The 22,706-nt window shown below is 40.6% G+C and overlaps 1 protein-coding gene across 2 annotated transcripts; it reads right to left on the bottom strand.

The window, feature by feature from the left end:
* Positions 1-12,511: 12,511 nt before the first annotated feature.
* LOC307040476 (C2 calcium-dependent domain-containing protein 4C) lies at positions 12,512-19,199 on the bottom strand. 2 transcript variants are annotated; one of them, XM_079683342.1, is made up of 3 exons: positions 19,115-19,199; positions 16,871-18,175; positions 12,512-16,739 (listed from the first exon to the last, which is right to left on the bottom strand). In XM_079683342.1, the coding sequence occupies exon 2, from the start codon at positions 18,121-18,123 to the stop codon at positions 16,882-16,884; it is 1,242 nt and encodes a 413-aa protein (XP_079539468.1). In that variant the 5' UTR covers positions 18,124-18,175; positions 19,115-19,199; the 3' UTR covers positions 12,512-16,739; positions 16,871-16,881. The 2 variants fall into 2 exon arrangements, with proteins under 2 accessions (XP_079539468.1, XP_079539467.1); XM_079683341.1 differs by lacking the exon at positions 12,512-16,739 and having other exon boundaries at positions 16,836-18,175.
* Positions 19,200-22,706: the final 3,507 nt, after the last annotated feature.

Here is a 22,706-nt window from a genome sequence, read left to right on the forward strand (position 1 = left end):
ATAACGAACGAGTAAATGAAAACAGAATGAGGCGGAGAAGTGTGTGTGTGTGTGTGTGTGTGTGTGTGTGTGTGTGTGTGTGTGTGTGTGTGTGTGTGTGTGTGTGTGTGTGTGTGTGTGTGTGTGTGTGTGTGTGTGTGTGTGCATGTGTGATTAAAATAGCCCAATTGCTTTTACAATAAATAAACATTGAATGTGTTTAATTGAATAGTAAAGGGGTTTCACTTATATTTATTTGTTCTGTCTTTGTATAGGTACGTATATGTATGTGCATGTGTACATGTGTGTGGGTATGTAGTACACACATGTATATGTGGGTATATATGCACTTTCTGTGATGTAGCCTGCTTCTAGTATGCTTGTTTATCATAGGAACTCTTTAAAAGTGCTCCCTTTCATTCAGTAGTAGCCTAGTAACAGGGTGTGGGAGAAGAATCATCTTTTTTCCGCTTCCCGCATATTTCACAACTTTCCGCATATTACGCAACTTCACCGCATAAAATCACATAAAAACCCTGCATGTTTAATCGCATAATCAAGGATTTTAGCCCGCGTTTTTCTGGAGGGTCTATTTGGGATAAATCTCATAAGTGCATCATTATAGAATACAGTATCAGTCGAATCATTCATATGACTGATAAAGATTAAGTATTAGGCTTTATTGAAACTGAACAATCAATATTAATCGTGGGTGTCCAACATATTGATCGACATCACTGTGTTTCATATAACGTTGATGCACATTTCTCACTATTTGCCAACGTTCAAATGAAGAACTGATCAGTACATCAATAAACTAATTAGCAAATTAATCAATGGATGTATAGATGTGATGGGATTTGTGTTACCGAGCCAAGGGATCATTATTGTAGCTAAAAGCTCATATCCATCTCCATCTCGTCCTCCAATTGGAAGATTGTTAGATCCCAAAGTAAATACTGCACTGCCTGTGTATGATAATGATGTGTTTTGCAAGACCAGAAAATAGTTATATAAATGCAGTCCATGTCCTATCAGGTGCTTCATCATACGTGCAGAAACGTGTTCCTACACCAGCGGACCTCTTCAGTAATTACTCCCTGCGTCCTACAACCAACTCAAAATGGTTACAAAATATTCTTTTCTGCAACAATAACCACCCAATGCTTCTCCATTCTCGCGTTTACCTATGGCAAATGGCCCCTGGGTTGCTATGGTAACATGGACAGTGTGAGTTAGAGCGACAGCCCAGTTTGTAAGCCCTCTAACAGAGTTAAGAGTGCATCCTGCGATAAAAGCGGTGGAGAAACCTGCGGTGCTGGGGGCTTAGGGGTCGGCCATCTCACCGGTTAGGGGCCACAGCGAGCTCACGTAGACAAAGTCATCAGAGGTCGAACAACAAAGGAGCAGCCACTGATTATTACGCTGCTGGCTGCCAGGCGATACCCTCCCCTGTAACCTAAGGTCCTTTGTCCATTTAGTGTTTTCTCTGTCTCCACATTTCAGAGCATGCCAAAGAATTTCCTTGATTATAAATGTTATTTCTATTATTATATGTATTTACATTTAAGAGTATGCCGAAGACTGGGTGAATGTTGGTTTGAGGTTAAAGAGAGAGAAGTATCCAAATAATAACAATTCGTAAAGAGAAGTCCAAAAGATAAATAGATCTGTGTAGCAGAATATTATTTATCTTCTATTCTATTCCATAAATCATCTCATTATTAATTTTATGTAAACCACTGAAGAGGGCTGAAGAAGTTCAAACCAGTTTCAGTTCAAAGAGAAGAATACAGCATTTATATTGAGGCATCAGTATAATCAATCTGATTAATGTGAGATATGATAGTATTTCAATGTTTTAAGTATACTTGATTTAAGTAGCATTTTAAATACAGGGCTGCCACTTGTAATGCACTGCTTTCACATTGTGTTACTGAGAACGTTTACAATCCCTGATTAAGGTCAATTTGTAATCACAATAACAACAGCCCATTAGTTTAGAGTTCTTCACAAGTGCAATAATGACTAAAACTACGAAAGTAAGCTAAAAATACCTATATAAAAAACACTCAACCCCAGTACACACACACACACACACACACACACACACACACACACACACACACACACACACACACACACACACACACACACACACACACACACACACACACACACACACACACACACACACACACACACACACACACACACACACACACACACACACACACACACACACACACACACACACACACACACACACACACACCTCATGAATTCACTCAGTGAACCACACTGCTCTGTGGTTGCCATAGTAATCCTAAAGCCAATAACATCCCTAAACCTTTCCTCCCTCAAGTCAACGAAGCCAGCGATGGAAATTGCCCTATAGGTTGTCATTTCTGCAGCAACGTTACACACCTAACCTGTACACCCCTCCCCCTTAAACCCCCATGCATGCACTGTGTTTCCTCCCATCCTCCACCCCAGTCAGGAGGAGACAGCATAATAAATCAATTTACAAACTGCGAGAGACATCCGGAAGAGGATGGAAATGAACAATGGCAGATGAAGGATATTGAAATACATTTTCATGCCACCACAGTGCGCCGGTGTAAACAGTGGCATCATCTCGTGTGCAGCTGGCACAGGAGGAAACCTAATAGTGTTTTTGTGAGTGTGATGAATTGGGAGGAATAAGGGGAGACAAAGAGGGTCTGAATGAGCCTGTTGCTTGAGCAGGATCCTGGATAATAAGTAGTGGAAATGATCAGTCATAGCAGGCAAGGTTGTTTGAGGTAACTCAATTGTTGAATGAAATGGTGAAGGTGGTTGAGGAGGCAAAAAGTCACCTCATATGACCACAGGAAATCCAAAAGCTTCATAAGTTCATCAGTGAGTGTAGGGTTTCCAGCAGGTGTCTGTCCCACAAGATGAGACCTTTGGCTATGCGGACATGCGGCCAACTTTCCAACCTTATGGGTTTTTAATAAAGGGGGCTTTTTGAAAGATGTCAGGTTTACATTTAGAGCAATAATAAATCATGTTTAACGGTGCGGATGGCATGACAAAATTGTATTCCTGGTTACATTTAGTTCAGAATAAATGTTTGTATCTGTTTGTTTTGAGTAGAAAGCAGGTAAATCATGGATAGAAATCCAGTATTTCTCATATAATTATACATGTCTGTGCCTGTTTACATGCCATGAATATCCTGTCATCCAGAAAAACAGGATGAAATCACGAGACCTACATTAATAATAACAGAATATTAAAAAGGCCAAAAATCTGATCCAACATTGCAAAACATGACAACAATGATGAAACCAGCTAAAACACATTATTAAGGTTATTATCCAGCATCGAGATTCAAGATTACATAAAATAGCTGCTGTTTTTGAATGCCTTTAAGACTATCATAAGTTACCGTTGACTTTATTGTTCAATGTAAGACACCAGAAATGTTAGTAACATGCTGCTAATATACCAATAGCTATTTCTTCTTCAAATATAACGTGATGTTTTTGCTTAGGAAATACTTTCTACTATAGAAAATACAACCGTTAGCCGTTTCCATAGCAATATTATACACATGGCAGTTAGCACAACAGCAGTAAAGTATAATAACTTAACAACCTTACTTGTTAGAAGATAGTCGAAGTTTCCCGAAGCAGTATCCAGGTGAAAGTGCCGGATTGAATAAAAAAAAGTTATTCTTCATCTGAACTTGACTAACAATTATAACCACAGACAGGAACACTGTACCGTCTCATTAAGAGAAGTTGTAGATGAAAGCAGGAGGTTTTAAGAGGTTCTTACGTCGGTTATACTGCTTCTACAATCCTCCTTACAAATAATTGGGACTTATAAACTCAACTTTTATATTTCTTTCCTCTTTTTCTGAGCATAACTGACCGCTAGCTAGCTGATCAGGCTAATGCTAACGCTAATGAGACGCTGATTAGCTCGCAATCTCAACCAGCTTCCAAGGGGGGATTGCGTATCTATTTACAACATGTGACACAAATGGGTGCAGATCATTGGCTCAAACAGAAAAACACTACCACCCTGTCCAAAATCAAATCTAAAATTATTTTTTTTTCCTTTTCAGGGAAAGTTTTTATTTAATTTAAGTGATGCATCTTACAATTGTGAATTAAAAATGGTCATATTTTTGGAATTTATTGCAATCTTGCTGTTTATAGTTTCTTTTGACTTTCTCTTTATTTGTAATCACTTGTTTCCAAAACCCTATCATATCACCCTTATTACTGAGAACTGTGAATAAAAAAAGATTGATTTACATCCCCAAAGTAATTGCAGGAAATATAAATAGCCCTACTAATGTAACTAACGTGGCTGGTACTTCAGTCAAGTTTACGTTACATGCCTTTAAAGAAAGGAAAACATTTAGATTAAATGACTTCCATGTCTCTCCCATTAGCCTCTACTGTACTCTGATTTTGCTAAAAAGCTATAGAAAATGTTAGTATCATTACACGAAAAGGTAAGACGGTGAATATGTTAAAGAGTACACTTGTTTAATGATAGCTTTGTCTTTGTGATCATGTTAGTATGCTTATTTAGCTCAAAGCTCTACAGCCTCACAGAGTATATTGGATGGTTTTTCTTTCTACATAACCAACATTCTTTTAGCTCTGGTTTGGTCGCCACCAAGTCAAGAGAAAAATATGCATAACAGTGCTTCCTTTGTCTTCCAGCTGTTTCTCAGCTTTTGTTGATAAAAGCATGGGGAGTGATTCAAAACTTGTGGGAACTGGAAAAAGTGGGAATTGAAACCAAAACAATAAGCTGAAAGACACTAAAACCTCCATTGAACCTGCAGACTTGATTGTTTTTATCACATTTATACATCTGTAATATAATAAGGCCGATTGCTGCAGCTCTGAAGTTATTAAAATAAGCTTGTAGAGGAATAGCAAATGTGACATAGGCAAGAGTTATTAGTGGTGTTTCCCTGGTGTGTAACAGCTCCTCTCTCCTCCTACGCGTTTCCTCTCCAAATAGGCATCTCAAAGACTGACTCCTTCCTGAAGCTAATGGTGATGGTGCACTACTTTTACCCTGCTAATTACAGACAGCATGGCAGAGATGACATGTAATATCGCCGTGTTTGCTGTTAATGTTAAGAAGATTGCCAGCAGTTAAGAAGGACAGGAGCCCTCACAACTGTGTTAGATATGAGATTTTAAGTGGGAAGACGCCATTAACAAGATTTGGGGTGGGAGCGAGTGTGTCACATTACTGTGGTGAATCGAGTAATTAGACAGAAAAGACAGAAGCAGAGCAGCCAAGGATGAGGAGATGATATCCTTCTGAGGGTTTCCCCTTAATTTAAAGGTCCCCTATTATACTGTTTTTCATCAATATATTATAGGTGTCCGATATATACAAAACATGTCTCTGAAGTGTTTGGCTCCAAACACCAAACAGATCATGGCAGCATCCCATAATCCCCTCTGTTTCAGCCCTGTTTCCAAAGTGCTGATTCTGTGGCCGTTTCTCAATCGCGAGGATACTGGCTTGATAGTCGCATACTTCCAAGTCACTTCCTTCAGAAACGAAGCAAGTATACTTCCAAGCCACGGCTTCGGAAAACAAAGAAGAATGGAACAGGCTAACAAGTGTGCCACTCTCTCTAACGGTTTTAACATAAACTGTACCGAAAATAAATACCTCACGAAGTCTATCTAATTATGAACTTGCTTTACTTTCACGGAACACATTTTTGGTGATAACAAATGCAACAAAGTAACATATTTACCAACACATGTTCTACGCCACTACATACTTACATTTAAATGTGTGCTGTGCTGCGTCGGTTCAGCCATTCTTCGCAAGGGTTTTTGAAATTGGTCCGTGCGCAAAGTATTGTGGGGATTTGAAGGACGCGAAGTCTACCCATGTGCAGCCTCGAAATTACCCCCAAACCAAGGACGTGGCCTCGGTGGAATTCCAAGTATGCTGGAGATTGGAACAGTCCTTCGGCGGCACTTGATGACTTAGTATCCTTGAAATAAAAAATAACACAATGAAATATGTTTGGAGTTTTATTTGAGTTATTAATTTAAACTTGTTGTCAAAGAGATGCTGATTTGAAACCGTTGTTACATACAGTTACGGCATTTCCTGTTTCTGCCGGAGAGAGGGGAGTCCATCCCAAAGCTTGCTGCTGTATTTACTCCCTCCATCTGACAGGAGGGAGCCTCGTTGAGCTGCGAGTGTGGCTACAGACGGAGTTCACTTCGTCACGGAGGGGTAGGGTCGAGGGAGTGGTTTGGGATTGGGCCTAGATGAAAATAAGGAGCCCCTCCCCACGCCCCTCTGAGAGATATTTGGTTAAAAAGAACACAATGGTGATCTAGGAGGAGATTCGGGTGATAAGGTGGGGGGGAGGGGGGTTACCTTGGTTGGTGATTGGCGAATGGTAACACAAGACAAAACATCGTTATGACATCATAAAGTGGCCAAAATCTGATCAGCTCATTTTCAGGTTGTTATATAAATGGATCAGGACAAAAAGAGACAGAATCTTTTTTCCTGAAACTTTCAGAATCTCTTTCCACAGAGGGGACACATGTTGATTTAGAAAAGACATGGAAAAGTGGATTTTGCATAATAGGTGACCTTTAAAAAATGTATGTCAATACATAACCAAAATACTTCCCATTTACAGCATATCTTCCAGAGTATGTACCAAACTTGGAAAAACGTATCACTGCAGAATTGTAATATTTATGAATCTTTTGATGCCACTTCTTTTTGGCCCACCAAAGTCATCTACTTAGGTGTCACCATCTGTCATAATACAATGTCTGCTGCCAGCTTTGCGAGGAAATACTTCAAGATTTCAAGGGCTATATTGTCATCTCCACGACAGATACACATTTAGTGGTAGTTTTTGGCAAAGAAAATCTAAACCTCCAATCTCCTCTTAAGTTTGTGCATGAGATATAATTGTGCAGGTAAAATGCAGGACTACGTGAAATGCATGTGAAACAGAAGATAAAACAGAAATGGCACCCTGTAAACCAATGATTGAATGTGCCGGACGTTCAACAATCACTGCAACATTTTGAGTCTCAGCATGACAACAACTTTAATTTGATAAATGAAAATTATTAAATGTCACTTAATGAGGCTGTTGTCAGCAGACAGATCACATGCTCACGACCTCGACAAACTGGAGAACCCAAATGCATGACCCAGAGACAAAGTCTTGAATGTAACAAAAATGTATTTCTAATTTCAAAGAACAAAAAATCCCTCTTAACAGAGTAGGTACTGGAATAACAAAAGGCGCTCACAAGGAGGAAAAAACAAAGCGTAACAAAAAGAGAACTTAAGAATAACTTAAGTCTACAAAAATAACAAAACCTGACATAACTGGAAATGATCCTCTCTTTGCTGAGGCCTGGCACAACCATACGTGTGAAACAAAGACGAACTGACACGGGACAGGGGAAGACAGGACGATTTAAACATGAGGTGAGTGAGAACAGGTGGAAACAATCAGGGGTGACGATGGCGGGAAAACACAGAAAGTAACAGGGCCTTAAATGAGACAAGAGGTAAGTACAAAATAAAAGAGGAAATCGAAAACGAGACATGACAAAAATAGACAGACATGACGTGAAATAACATGGACTTGGAATGACAGACGTAATACATAACTAACACATTTGACAAGACACAACACATGCAGTGTACTTGGTATTTCATGAAGTGTCTTGCCCAAGGACACAACGACATGCAGACTGCAGTGGGACTCGAACTTGCTATCCCCTTGTAAGTGCAGCACACTATCCACTGAGCCACAGCCTCATACAATCTTCAACCGAGTCTCTTAATACTGACCAAATTGTAATTTAAACAAATGTTATGCGTCATTCAAGGTCAGTTTTAGTTTCTTGTCTAACCTAATTGTCAACACAAGTCAACTCCTCCAGAGGTTTCATTAGAAAGGTCTGCCAGTGATACTACCACTTAAAGAAGAGCACATTGTTAAGTCTTTGGGGGAAATTGATTTAGCTTCTTTTAGAGGATGTAATTCAAGCGCTTAATTTGCACCAGAAAGTCATCTCGTTTTGTCGATTTATTTTCTTTTTACCTGTTTGAATTTGTTTTTATTCTTGGCGACCATTTATCGTTTTAACTGCATGTTTTTGTTTTTGCAATGCTCCAAGTCATTTCCCAATTTCAACAAAAAAGATTGAAACAAACATAATGCAGATTTACCTGAACTTTGTTTGGCATTTTTGGCCAACAAATTATGTCTTTTTTAACAGGAATATTATTTATAACATCTGTTTAAAAGAATGTAAAAAGGTGATATTACTAATATATACAACCCAAAAAATATACAGTGTTTTTGTTAGGTTTGGGGAAAATAGGACCCAAGTGCAGTTCAAAATACAAAAAGGTTTGGTAACAAAAAGCGAGCTTTATTAAAAGAAGCCGAACACAGGAAAAACAAGAAAAACAAGAAACTATTTAACCTATTGTCTTTGTTTCCCCCCCCTTACTTTGGTGTTCGCGGTCAAATTTGAACTGCTATTACATTAACACAAACAACATTAATCATCACCAAATTTAATTTAACACCCTTTCAAACTGTACATATTGTATCAGACTGCTGGTATACATGAAAAACTGCAGTAAATATACAAAGAATAGACACTGAACATGTATTGCGTGTGCCAGGTGTGATCCATGTGGGGGGATGGGCACATAAGAGCGGGAAATGTATCAAATTGTTCTGTGTTTGTGTGTGTGATTCACATGGGGGGATGGGGCACATAAGGGGGCGAACACATCTAGAGTGTGTCAGGCAGGCCCGGTTCTACGGGGTTCTACGGGGGTGCATAAGGGTGCAAAATGAAAAGGGAAAAAAAAAAAAGTGAAAAAAATGAAAAGTGAAAAATATTACATGTATAATAGCAATAATAATAATAATAGTAGTAAGAAGAAGAAGAAAAATAATAATAAGAAGAAGAAGAAGAAGAAGAAGAATATAGTTGATAAAAAAATTAATTGTAATTTGTTGCATTTATTTGGTCAATTTAAACGGTAAGTAACGTTATTATGTCAGGAGGTGCGCGTGACCTGTGCCGCTGCGCGTTCATCATCTGCAAGGTGCTTACACAGCAGTCAATGATGGACATCAGAACATGGTTAAAACAACCAGCCCTTATCGACAGCAGTAACACTGCATCTACTGCAGGTAATAACAGTTCAGATCATGGGGACATTACGTTACCCGCGGCCAATGTCTTGGACACTAACGCCCGACTCGCCGGCTTTGCCCGCCTCGCCCACGGAGGCGGAGCAGCCGTCTTCGTTGCCCCAAACACCGCCACCCCTCAGCCCGCAAGTGCCAGAGGACCTCGGCAAAACAGAGCCTGCCCAGGTATATTTAAAAAAGTACCCAACTCGCCTGTACAGTGGGGTAAGGCGCTCATTTTGCAGCTCATGGTTTCAAAACAGAGATTGTCTGGAATATTCATGTGAAAAAAGCGCCATGCTCTTATAGGCTACGTGATAAGGGACTGGGAAGGCATGAATCAAGCAAAGAGCACATAGATCCATAGATCTCTTAATGTTGCTCTCAAAGTGCACCAGATTGATGCTTTTAACTTCAATAATTAAAAAAAAATCTTCCCGGGGGAGCATGCCTCCGGACCCCTCTAGAGGAGGTGAGGCCCCCCCTAGAGGGTGTTAGGTCCACTCAACACAAAATAGCACTTTACCACTGCATCCTATCTAATCTCAGATGCACCCTGAGTCATTTTGTTCTAGAACCAGGCCTGGTGTCAGGTGTGTGTCAGGTGTGTGTCAGGTGTGATAGGGCACATAAGGGGGGGAACACATCTCGAGTGTGTGTGTGTGTGTGTGTGTGTGTGTGTGTGTGTGTGTGTGTGTGTGTGTGTGTGTGTGTGTGTGTGTGTGTGTGTGTGTGTGTGTGTGTGTGTGTGTGTGTGTGTGTGTGTGACCGGGAACACCATGGGTGTTACAAAGTTGACTAAATCATCCAAAATTCAATGAAAGTGGTGATCAGCAATTGTATATGTTCAAATGTTTACTGTGAAGGATATCATAAAGCCTTAATGCAATCAAATGTAAAACAAAAAAGTTATGATTGATACTAAATAGGTCAGATTTGATCCGAAGACAACAGGAGGGTTAACAAAAACAAAACCGGGGAGCACGACAGACGGGAACAGGCAGGAGACACGGACACGAAGAGACGACAGGTAGCAGGGACATGAAACAACGACGAACAGACATGGAGCACAGGGGAAAACAAGACTAAATACACAGAAGGGTAATCACAGGACAAGACACAGCTGGGCAGGGGAGGCAGAAACACAAGGGCAACAGGTGAACACATTCAGACAATCAGACACACCAGGGAAACTAAAGACAGGAAGGCAAACACAGAGGGTGTTTCTCAATCTCGAGTAAAGCTGCTCCAGAGCCACTATTTCAAGCACACTACGTCATCGAGTGTCGCCGAAGGACTGTTCCAATGTCCAGCATACTTGGAATTCTACCGAGCCCGGCGTACTTCGTTTGGAGACATTTCGAGGCTGCACATGTGTAGACTCCGCGGTCTTAAAATCCCCACAATGCTTTGCGCACGTACCAATTTCCCCAAATCTGTGGCGGAAAATGTAAGGCGGGGCCTCTCATATGACGCACACCTGCACACTTGCTCGCCTGTTCCACTCTTCGTTTTCCGAATGCCAGGAAGGATTCTTGCCTCGCTTCTGAACCAAGACGCTCAGAAGACATGTGCTACCAAGCAAGCGTACTCGACATTGAGAAACACCCTGGAAGTACGACCAGACAAGATACAAGGAGGAAAACATTTCAAAATAATAAAGGTGGAAAATGAAAACAACATAAATCCAAAACCATGACAGTTTTTTTCTTGTCATGTCATACTCAAAATCATTTTGAACTGGACTGGAATATGTTCTATATTTACTGCAGGGAGTCTGTACTTGCCGCTGAATAAAAGCTTTTAAAGCAAAGAGTTATTTTTATAGAAATAGCTCCTTCAGACCCCCCAATCATTTCTATGGAAGGGCTATTTCAAAGATCACTTATGTGCCATTTATACTGCCTGCAGTCTTTGGTAAAAGGACAGGAAACGCTGGAAAAGGAGCTGAAAGGAGTGACAGCCACAGACGATTTGAGTTAAAGATTTTGAAGGGTGCAACATGTAGCTAAATGATATGAAGGATATCTTTAGCACTCACATTTGGAACATTGTAGGTAGAAACTGTTTGTGCAATGAAAAGACTGCGTGACTACACTTCCTTTATTTGTGTTCAATATATATTGTTTTTGGATAGTTATGTGTGATCATTCATTATTGTTTACCATGACATTAAATTGTATTTTCTGTTCGAAAAATATGTATTTGTTCTGACTTTTTGAAAAATATCCTGCAAATAAATATATTTAAATCAGGATAGACTTCATTTTGTTTAAAGAACATTTATTGACACATGTCACATGATAAATGTTAATTCTTTGGCGATTAGACCCCGATCCTGAAATCGTATATCTAAAGGGGGGAAATGCAGCCGTGAGCATATAGGGAACCCCCCGGGGTCTAGACACTGGTGATGATGATGAAGATCTGGATTTGATGAGGAGATGGGATGAAGAGGAGGTGTGATGAGGTCTTTGGATTAGCTCTCCTGGCACTGGGTATGATGAAAGGAGGTGGATGGGGAGGAGGCGGCAGCATGACAACCTGGAATCACAGCTGACTGCAGGAGAGAGGAGAACCATTTTAAAGTTTGGCTGCAGCACGTTGATTGGCTGCTGGAGAATGAGGTGAATGTAATAGGTTAAAGAGAACGCCCGTGATGAGCTGATTATAAGCAGCTGCGGAGTGAATGTACACCAGTCTTCCTGAAAGAACTTACGCTAAGCTTCATTTTTTCATCACACATTTTACAATCCTTAACGATTGATTTACCATGTGTCTTACAAATGTCATCCTTTTCTTGTCATTGGGACAAAGCATTTTTGTAATTGGCCAGTTCTTTTAAAATATAACGTAACATAAGAAAAGGGAGGATTTCACATCTGTCGTCAACTGGAAAACAGGGTGATTTTAGGTTATTACGGACCAATATATCTGATTTCATTTCATCATATCTATTGTTTCATTATTATCGAATACAGCAATGCAACTCGAATTCATCACAACTTTTTTTATGTAACGTAAAAAGTGTGATCATTTCTGCAGCACATTTATCAACATTTAATCCTTTGGTTTATCCTTATAATAAAAAAAAGGGCCACATTTATAAACACATGTTGAATGAAAGATATATATATGATAATATATTACTGACCAAAACAGCATATATCATACATATCATATTATTGATAGTACTGGAAATCGTGACACTTCGAATAAAGAAATGACATAAGCAGAGATGCTGTAGAACTTTTCCTTTAATTAAAGTATTTCACATCCACAACACAGAATACAAGCAGACAGTCAGAGGTTGTAGCATCACAGTAAAAAAAAAGGGATCTAACTGCACAATCCAGACTCACAACAGAAAACAGCAACAGCGTCTTCATCTACGTCTGGAAATAAATGAAAGATTTCGGTGTCAAGTAAAGGACGGGCACTTTTCATTTTTCAGAGAAATCCTGCCAAGACATTCAGACTCGAGCCAATATATTTTAAATGTGAACGTCAATGAAAAACAACATCCATCACTCTCACACACAGCGGCACTCACACTTTACTCAATTCTCATTTGAAATGTTATCAGTCAAGTCTCTCCACCCCTATTCAATTAAACCGCTATTGAGTGCGGAGATACGAGCGGATTTCCCAGCAGCAGGATGACAGGAAAGGTGATTCCTGTAATCCCCCCGTTGCCAAACAAAGCTCAACATTTTAAATAAACAACCTTGTTTTGAGCACACAATGAGCGTGACTCTGGGAATAATGGTGTCTGCTTGTTGGTTACCATTACGTTTCTCAGAGGGAGAATCCTGATTGCTTTGTTGGTTTTAAGCTTGACAAACACGTCCACATTTTACAATATCAGAACACCTGCAAAGATTTCAACATGTAATCAGGAGCGTTAATTGCATCAACAATTGCTTTTTGACTCGTTAGTATTCAAGCCCACTGACAGTATGATCCATAATGCAATTTTGACTAGTTTCTAATAAAAATATAATCAATTTATTTCTTATTTGTCAAAATGATAACAAAAAATATGTGACTTTTATTCAAACTTAACAACAGAAATATGTAATGTTGGAATTGTAACAAATTAAACTGCAATTAAAATCTTGAATTGCATTTCAGATGAAATTCAATGGTAACTAGTCTTAAAATGTAAAGGGGGCTTGAAAACACAATTGTGTCAAGGCTATAATTTAGTGTGTATTCATTAATTCACCCAATATAATGGATTGTTAATTAGCTTTAAAGGCGCAGGTAGGCATATTATTTCAGGATTGTTGTAGAAAGTACAATAGAAATGAAATGTCTACTCAAACAGAGGATCAATTTTCTTATGATTTAGTTGCAACAACATTGTTTCCAATGGCAAAACCTTTTTCCCCCAAAAGTGAATCAAAATCATCATCATTTTTAAACCGTTTGTTTTTTATGTGTGTTTTCTCAGAAGCAGTCAAGTGTGCTTATCAGGAGTAATCTGCTCTTAACATTATTCAATATATTTATATATATATGTGGTAAACCTCCAGGTCAGCTTAAAATCTATCCACAGAGCAATCAGAAGGCAACAAACCGATTCAATAAATCCAATGTTTTGACAAATGTTGTCAAATGTAATGCTTTTGGGGGTTTCCGACACCATCCCCCCCCCCTGCCTGAAACGCCTCAATTGGACTTCTTTGTTTACATCTTTAAAATACTGACATCGCTATGTAACACCCACGCTCCTATTGGCCAGCGCTCCAACACATTGTACGTGAGAGGCTAAGGGGCGGGACATCTCTAAGCGGTTGACCAATCACAATTGAGTCGGCCAGCTAACCAATCAGAGCAGACTGGGCTCTGGTTTCAGACAGAGGGTGAAAAGAGGTGCTGCATTAACATTAAAGCATGCAAACATGTCACAGTAGAGACACTAAATACAAATATGAACCTGAAAATGAGCAGAATAGAGCCCCTTTTTTCCATCTGTCAGTCTTCATTGTGATTGAAACGCATTGTACGTGTAACGCTGATATAACCTCCTAATATGACTTCAGATATGTAAGCAGAGGTAATCAGATTACTGTTTATTGTTTTCCCCTCTGCATTTCCATTCTATTAAATGATAAGCCACATAAGCAATTGTTTCTAATAATACAAAACAGAACTCAACTTGAATCAACAATATTTCAGGTGTAAAAAACATTTGTGTCAGCAGTAAATCTTCATCTAGAATCAGAGCACATTGGACTCACCACTGCACGATATGAATCCACTGAAAGTCACCACTGACACTACTGAAGTATGTTAGTCATGCTATAACTGTACGAGCAGGCAACAGATCACTGACTTCCACACCAAAACAAAGCCGACCAGCAGTTTCACTGTGTATAACGAATATACAGAGAGAGCATATCAACAACAGTGCTACAAGGGAGCTACAATCACCAGGTGAGAGAAAGGCTCTTTGTGTGTGAGGCCTCAGTCATTTGCATCTCTGTGATGTCTCTCTCATAATCCAAAGAGCTGATTTTTACATCAAAACACTCAATATTGTCTTCCACGCTACCTTGTTTTCCTTATTTGACTCTTGACATTTCTACCTCTTCCCCTTGGGCGTAATTAAAGTTCAAACAGGCGTAATTAAAATGCCTCTCATCATCACTGCTCACTCGCTGGTGCATAATTGGCTGACAATCGTAGAAACTAGTACATTAGGTAGATATATGTACAGTACAAATCCAACAAAAGCATTTTACAAAACATGTCGTACATAGAAAACATAAGACAAAATGTCATGCTAATCAAAACACACACACTTTCTCTCATCTTCACACACACATATACATCGTAAGGCTTTAGGGTTTCAGAAAACTTTGAACATTTCATGCAAACACCAGTATTTCAGGGACATTTGTGCCATGCAACTGTTACTACAGTGCTCTGTTATTCTCATATGAGACATTTAATACATTTACATGCACACAAGTACTGTATCTGCCAATACTGGGACTAAGGCAGCGGCACTGGTTGCATAAATGGCCGACTGTTAAATTCGCTTTACATGACAGACAAGAGTAGCTTTTTAATCAGCTAATTTCTTGTCCCATTGAGATCAAAATTATCCAACAACTGGAAATATGTGAAGTGCTTTAGAGAAGAAGGTTGGAGAGGCAGATTTAACTGAGGCTGCGTGACTGGCTGAAAAAAAGGATAACAACTAAAGTAATCATCTTGGACTGTGAGTCTGTGCAGAATAAGACGGCGTTATGGAACCGGTCTGAATGCAGAGTGAAGACGAGGCGAGAGCTCGTTGCCTGGTTGCACGAGATTTAATCAAGGTGCCTACAATGGATGAGGCCTTCGTGACAGGCTGCAGTGGATCGTGCTCACAGGTTCCTCAAAAGGCTCCAAAGATCTCATCAGCCAAACTGAAATTGAAATGAGGGAACGTTTATCATGTGTTCTTCCTTTCAGCTCCAGATTCCTCCAGCATGAACTTATTCTGAACAATGAGTTTTGAAAGCCTACATTTTATAGAAAATACAAAGGGCAAGGGTAAGAATATTTGGACCTGTTTCCAATAGAAATGAGCTCGTTTGTAAACGAGTCTTTGAATGTTGCACGGGTAGCAACCTCTTATTTTTATTTTGCTTGTAATAAAACGGGTAAAACAATCCTGCGCAGGTTTAAAGAAAATTAAAAGTAGTAGGTGCATTTCTTATTTTCAATTGGCAACCCCATTGGTTTTTCAATGTTCTGCTAAATGAAAAGCGTATGCGTAAGCACCCGCAGATGCTGTCCAGGAGACGATCGCTTCAAAGCAAACTAGAAAGTAAACAATGCAGGATTTGGACTTATAAATAAGTTACACCTCAAGGATTCACACAATTCATTGAAGTTAGAACAACTGGCGTGTGTTTTCGGGCACCTTTACTTTAACGCTTTAGTGAAATAACAGGCAAAACCTAGACATTTCCTGGAACTCTTCGTCCCGTTAATATCTATACTGACAGATTGTGCCAATTAGGGCTTTGCATTATAATCATTTTTCAGATCTGCATGTAAATGTGCCTATTGTTTGTCTGACGCCCACCCATGCAGGAGGACTGGGATCAAAGGTTCATTTGCACATCAGGATGTAGTGCCACTTCAAAGCTCTGATTCACAAAAGCATCTTTGTGCCGAACACGCCGTGCAGATAGTGTAGCTTCACATCCTGCGCTGCTGTGGATTTATGTCCCGTTAGAAAGATAAAAACCACCAGGCACGCAGTAGTGCAGGGCAGCGATGGATGCACAGGGGTTGTGCAACCTTTGAACCAGTCGAGGGAGTGGGCTAGAGGGTTGTCCACGAGAAGAAAAAACATGCTTTCATCTGTGAAATTCATCTGCTGCTGTCGAGCCAGGCTGGGTTTAATGAGCAGAAGGAACCAGGGAAGCGTCCAACACCATAAATCCTTACATCAAGAGTTTCCTTTGATGATTTCAATACTTCCTTCTTCATCGTAAAGTCCACTCTGTTTACACACATTGGAATAAACACAGTAGTATGAGTAGAAACCAGTGCAGACATCTAATTATCGTTCAATCCGTGTGTGTGTGTGTGTGTGTGTGTGTGTGTGTGTGTGTGTGTGTGTCCCCCTCTGACCTCCAGGTGCTTTACACCCCGGAGAGCAGCTTGGTCAGGAGCACCTCCCGCTCCCCCAGCAGGTTGTCCCTCTTCAGACTCGTGCCTTTGTTCACCACCTTGAACTTCACCGACAGCTTCTTCACCTGCACGGCGCTGATGGAGTCGAAGAAGAAGTCCTCGTTGAACACCGGGTTGCGGCTGTTCTTGATGATGTTGCTCCTCTGCTTCTGCATCTTGCCCGGGTTCAGGTACACGGACACGCAGCAGTTGATGCTCTTGATGTCAAAGTGCTTGTCGTAGAGACTCTCCGCGGCCAGAACGCGGATCAGCAGGCGGGAGGTGCTGGCGTCGTAGTTGGCGCTGATCCTCATGGTCCCCCCTTTGTGCAGGTTGACGGTGTGTTCCCGATGGTGGTCCGACAGCCCAGCCCCACCGAAGGAAGGCCCGTGGAGCCGCCGCTGGACGTTGGGGCTTGGTTCTGCCGAGCTGCACTCATCAGTGGAGAGGGAGCTGTGGCGAGCGAACGTCCGCTTGACCTTCACGACTTTGGCCTGGGTCTCCTGCGTGAAGATCTTGAGCAGCGAGGCCGAGCGGGAAAGCAACGGAGAGCTGAAGGGCGAGGACTCTGCAGAGGAGCAGGTGTCGCTCTCGCCTCCGCTGAAGTAGCGGTACGGGTTCATGTGGGAGCTGTTGCAGTCGGCGGGGTTGAGATGGTTCCCCGCATCGCTGCTTCTCCCGTGGGTCCTCCTCTGGGTGTTCGGGGAGGAGATGGGGCTGCTGAGCTCGCAGTGGAAAAGCGACTCTTTGCGGCGAGTGTGAGGGCTTTCCTTCAACGTCGTGAAACCGTACGGCGTTTGAGTCTTGGGAACGTAAGGCAGGGACATGGCGGTTTGCGACTGAGGGTCTGCGTTGGTGTCGCCAACATCGTCCGCGCTCTCGATCTGGATGATGTGACGGTTCGCGGCTCGCAGAAGGTTCTTGGTGTCGCCGGCGATCTTGGCCACCAGGCGGGGACTCCTCGGGCTGCTGACCTTCCTGCCGCTGCCGTTGCTCTGCTCCAACGCGGCTGAAGGTTGAAGAGTCTCTTTGGGTTTCACTTGAAGAAGCTCTGGCTCCGGGGCGCCGCTGACCAGCTTCGGAGGAATGAAGAAGTCCGGGATCTGGTCCGGGGTGAGGACGTTGCTGTAGGGGACGCCTCTCCTATCTGCGTTATCGCCCTGACGCAGCACGCTGGTCTCCACCGAGCCACGGATCTTATCCAGAACCCACATGGTCCCACCGGACTGCGGGAGGTGTGGGTGTGTGGAGAGCAGTCAGGTGAGTCTGCAATTAAAACACACAAAGGAGCGAGGGAGGGAGTAGAGGATCAGAGGGTTAATCCACAGGAAGCAGGCGGATCAAAATAAAAGGTGTTGCAGCTCTGACGATAATGCACGATATGATGAAAGTATTTGAGGGATTAAGACAGAATAAATGTTGCAGCTGCAGCAAAGTGAACTTTAAACGCTATTGGCTCCAGATGCTGTGAAACTGAATCTTCAAAAAGGCTCTTTGATGATCTGATTTACTCAGCTTATTACATTTAAGGCATCTAACAGATACAGGCAGCGTTGGGAAGACTTTTAAGAGACAAATGATACAAAACCAACCAGAATGCAACTGTTTTAACTAAATATAAAAACAGTCATAATTTATTTTAGACGGCAGAGTGGCTTTATTGATTGTTAGAGTAAATAAAGAGCCAGTCTTGGAATAGAATAATACACAACAAAACAGTTTCTTTCCTACTTTTAAATGTTGATATTTGTAAATATCATTCTTCATTAGTTATCATGATTGTTAAACATTAAATAATGATGGTACCTTGTTTTTTTGCATGCATTTTATTCTTAAAACTAAGCGATTCAACGTCATGCCAGGCTTTCTGTTATACTTAAACCATATGAGATGGAGAAAAAATACATCAGAGGAAATTACTTTATGGTCGATTCGAAATAATTAAATCACATTTATATTTATTAACTAACCACAGAGTATATTCCCCCTTCTTTATATCATATTGATACATCAGTTTTAATCGTAAAAGTTGGAGGAAACGTTCAATAAAAGTTACAGACGGATATTAAATTCAACAGGTGCCGGAGCATCTTCCTCCAATTACGCAACACTCCGTTTTCCAAAACCTCTAACACCCCGTGTCTCTGAGTAATCTGATCCAACTCGCTGCTCCTGTCTGTAGAAATGTGTTAATAAAATACTCACAGAAGACACTAACTCGTCTTAGTCCACTCGCTCCGTGGCAACAGGTGTTTTCTCCACGGTAAGCTGTGCGCTGCGCGGCGCTGCTCTGCGCCTTCAGTCGGTCTCTGCTGCGGAGCTCCGGGCTTTATATCCGGCTCAGGCTGCAGCTGACCAATGAGATCAAACTGCACTCCATCCAGGAGAAGTGGAAAAAAAAACACACTGGTTACATATCAGAGGAATCTAAAAGGTTACATGTTTAACCTGCAGCCACAGAGCCAGTCACAAAGTTAACCTGGGAAAAAGATTTACTGAAGTACATTTAGAGTTACTTATATTAGACTATTCTGTATCTCTTTTATGCATGGTGTTTATGAATCTGTTATTCCATTATGGTTATTTATTGTATTCCTTTCTGGTGTCTTATAGTAAGTGTTAATGATGATGTAAAGAATTGGCTCTGTGTCTGAAAACATGCTACATAAATAAACGTACCTTACCTACCTTAGCTTAATATTGTATGTGTTATGCTTCTTCTACACTTAATAAGACAATATTGTACTTTTTGCTCCACTAAAATGATTTCACAGCTTTATTAACTTTACAGATTCAGCTCAAATAAAATATAAAATAAATAATAAATACAAGTTTACATAATTATAGGTTAAGACATCCAGCAGCAGTATACATATGTATCAAAATTAGCTTCACCTTTACCAGCTGTGACGACATATAAGACATAATAACTATATCATTTAACTGTATGATTTGAAAATGAAGGCAAGACAATCTTTACTTTGGTACTTGACGTGTATTTTGATAACAATATATTTATATATTCATACTAAAGGAACAGTACTGTATACATGTACTTAGTAACAGAGTATATACAATCAACAGAGGATTTAGAATTAGCTCGAGGTACTTGTATATTGAGTATTTCAATATAACTTTATTCTTTGACAACTCAGGAAGACATATTGTAATTTCTTCTCTACTTCATTCATATGACAAACACAGAGATGGGGATCTTAGAGTACAAATGTGAACATTGTACAATATAAGTGGACCATTAGGAAGAAGAAGACAACCCTTTGTTCACTCTGTTGCTGAAGACACACAGTACAAACACACACATGTATTCAGATAAGCACAACACATGCATCTTTTCTATGGAGAGGTGTCAGAGCAAAGTGGCTTCCAGGTTTTTCCGGCGCCATGCGGGGAGGTTTGGTTTCTTGCTCAAAGACACCTCAGCAATGCCCAGAAGGAGAACCGACACCTCTCCAGATACCAGTCCACACTCCTTTTGTTTGGTCCAATCGGGACTTGAACCGGCAACCATTCAATTCCCAAGCCAAGTCCCTACAGACTGAGCTGCTGCCACCAATCATACATCATGAGTAGGCCTACTTTTACTTCGGGTGATTTGAGTATATTTCAAAGCCAATAACTGTGTACTTTTATTTAGGGGTAAACATACAGGACTGACGTGTCACAGACTATTTCACTGCTGATGCGTTTACTGAAGTAAAAGCAGTAAAAAAAATGTAACCACCTGATGTTTTATGTGAACATTATCTGCTGCAAGTGTCACGAAACGTGGGTATAAAAACAAGGATATTCCAACCACTCAGCACAAGGGATAGAAACATTGTTGTTTGATTTCACTTAATCTCACACGGCACTCTCTCTTTGCAGCTTTCTATGGAGGAAACCATTAAAGCCATGATGACACTGTGTTTCTCAGCTCATCAAAAGAGACACATTATGTGTATTCCCGCTCTACGGCGACTGCAGAGCTTGAGTCTGTAAGTCATTATAAAAGCTATAATAAGACGGTTTGACCTTAAAAAGCACACGCAGCTGGGCATTTGAGCACCTGAGTGGATTCATTCAAATGAAATTCTCTTTCTCCTATTTATTTTTGCGTCCGTCTGTCACTGATTGGTTTCCCTGGAAACTTTGCTATGGCAACAAATACATTTGTCCATCTTAAAATAGGAAAGGGCCCCGCTGCCTTCATTGATCTGCAGGACAAAAAGCCCACGATTGGACCAGATTGCTTGATTTTGAGTCAAGTGCCATGTGGACTGAGAGGAGGCTGCTTCATCACAGATCTGTTGCAGGGAGACGATAATAGCTCTGCATCGACTCGGCAGGAAGGGATTTAGAAATGTAAAGATTTCAGAGTCAATACACGGAGGCAGGAAGGACAACAAAAGCTTTAAACAGCTGATAAAAAAAAAGTTATTGTGAAAAGCCAGATTTACCTCACTCTGATGGAAACTTAGATTCAGCATCTTTTAAAGCCGTGGGAAATACATTATTATTGACCACAAGAAGAGCAGTCTCAGATTGCAGGGACACTATCCTCCGTGTAATTATGTTGATGAAAAATTGTTTTAAGAATTTGTAAAAATGCATGTGTTCTTGAAGTAGAGAGCATACAGCAGGATTTTCATTTCATTTCAAACCTTTATTTATCCAGGTGTATCCCAGTGAGATCATTGATCTCTTTTTCAAGGGAGACCTGCTCAAGTAGGTTCCACATGAAACATAAAAAACATAAACAGAACAACAAAAAGGACATCATACAGCATCATTACAGGGATTACAATTTACAATAACTATCCACATGAATAGGTACCAACAGCTTCCGATTGAGTAGCATCCAACCGAGCTTTAAAAACATTTAGTGGCACCAGATTGCTCAGTTTCCATTTGATTTGCAGACTATTCCATGACAGTGGAGCTGCGCATCTAAATGCTATCTTAGACAGTCCAGGATACATGAGACTTGGATTGTTGTTGTATGAGAGTTTTTAAACCGGAGATCTTAGTAGTGTTGCTTCGTTTGAGGTGATGCATGTAAATATATTGAATCTCTCACCTTTTGCATAATATGCCGTTTCTTATAGTAGATGCACGTTAGCTTACTAGATACAGACATGCACAACGTTTGTCAAAACATTTTCTATGTTCAATTTTGCACTAATCAACCAATGTAAGATGTATTGTGTATTTCTATTCTCAAACGTGGCCCACATTTACCTTCATTCATCACAACTTTGATCTGTTTTTGGTCTCTGCTTTCACCATAGAGGCACGCAGGGAAAGCACGAGGTAAATCATTTTAGCACATAGCTTTAGCTCACTCACTAAAGGTCAACCAACAGCTGCATGTATAGAGGCTGCAGTCGAATAGTGGGGTAAAGAACTACGTTATGTTCTTATGTGTTTTCCCTAAACACTTTAAGCTCACCTTGATGGAAAGGTCAAGGGAAGATGAGAAGGAAAACTGACCTCCTTTTCTCTAGGATAGGATGGTCTGGTGTATCCTTTTCTAAAAGACAACAATTATCTTGCCTGCCACTTTTTACTTTTGGATTATTGCACAATGTTGTATTGCATTTCTTTTGTGTTATGTATACTGCATTTACATTATTCAAGGCGCCTGAGATTCAACATTTTCACTGCAAAAAACGACACTGTAGCTATTGCGTATATAACAAATAAAGCCTTTGAATCCTTTCACTCAGGTAAGAACCTTTCTAAGATAAAAAACAAACTGGATTCCAGCTCTCTGACACATAATGCATGTTTCTGTTCA

The sequence above is a fragment of the Notothenia rossii genome (assembly GCF_949606895.1).
Source record: "Notothenia rossii genome assembly, chromosome: 1".
In the NCBI taxonomy this organism is placed as follows: domain Eukaryota; kingdom Metazoa; phylum Chordata; class Actinopteri; order Perciformes; family Nototheniidae; genus Notothenia; species Notothenia rossii.

What these genes read in the sequence shown, in the direction of transcription:
- LOC307040476 (XM_079683342.1), bottom strand. Translation starts at nt 18,123, where the DNA reads ATGTGGGTTCTGGATAAGATCCGTGGCTCGGTGGAGACCAGCGTGCTG.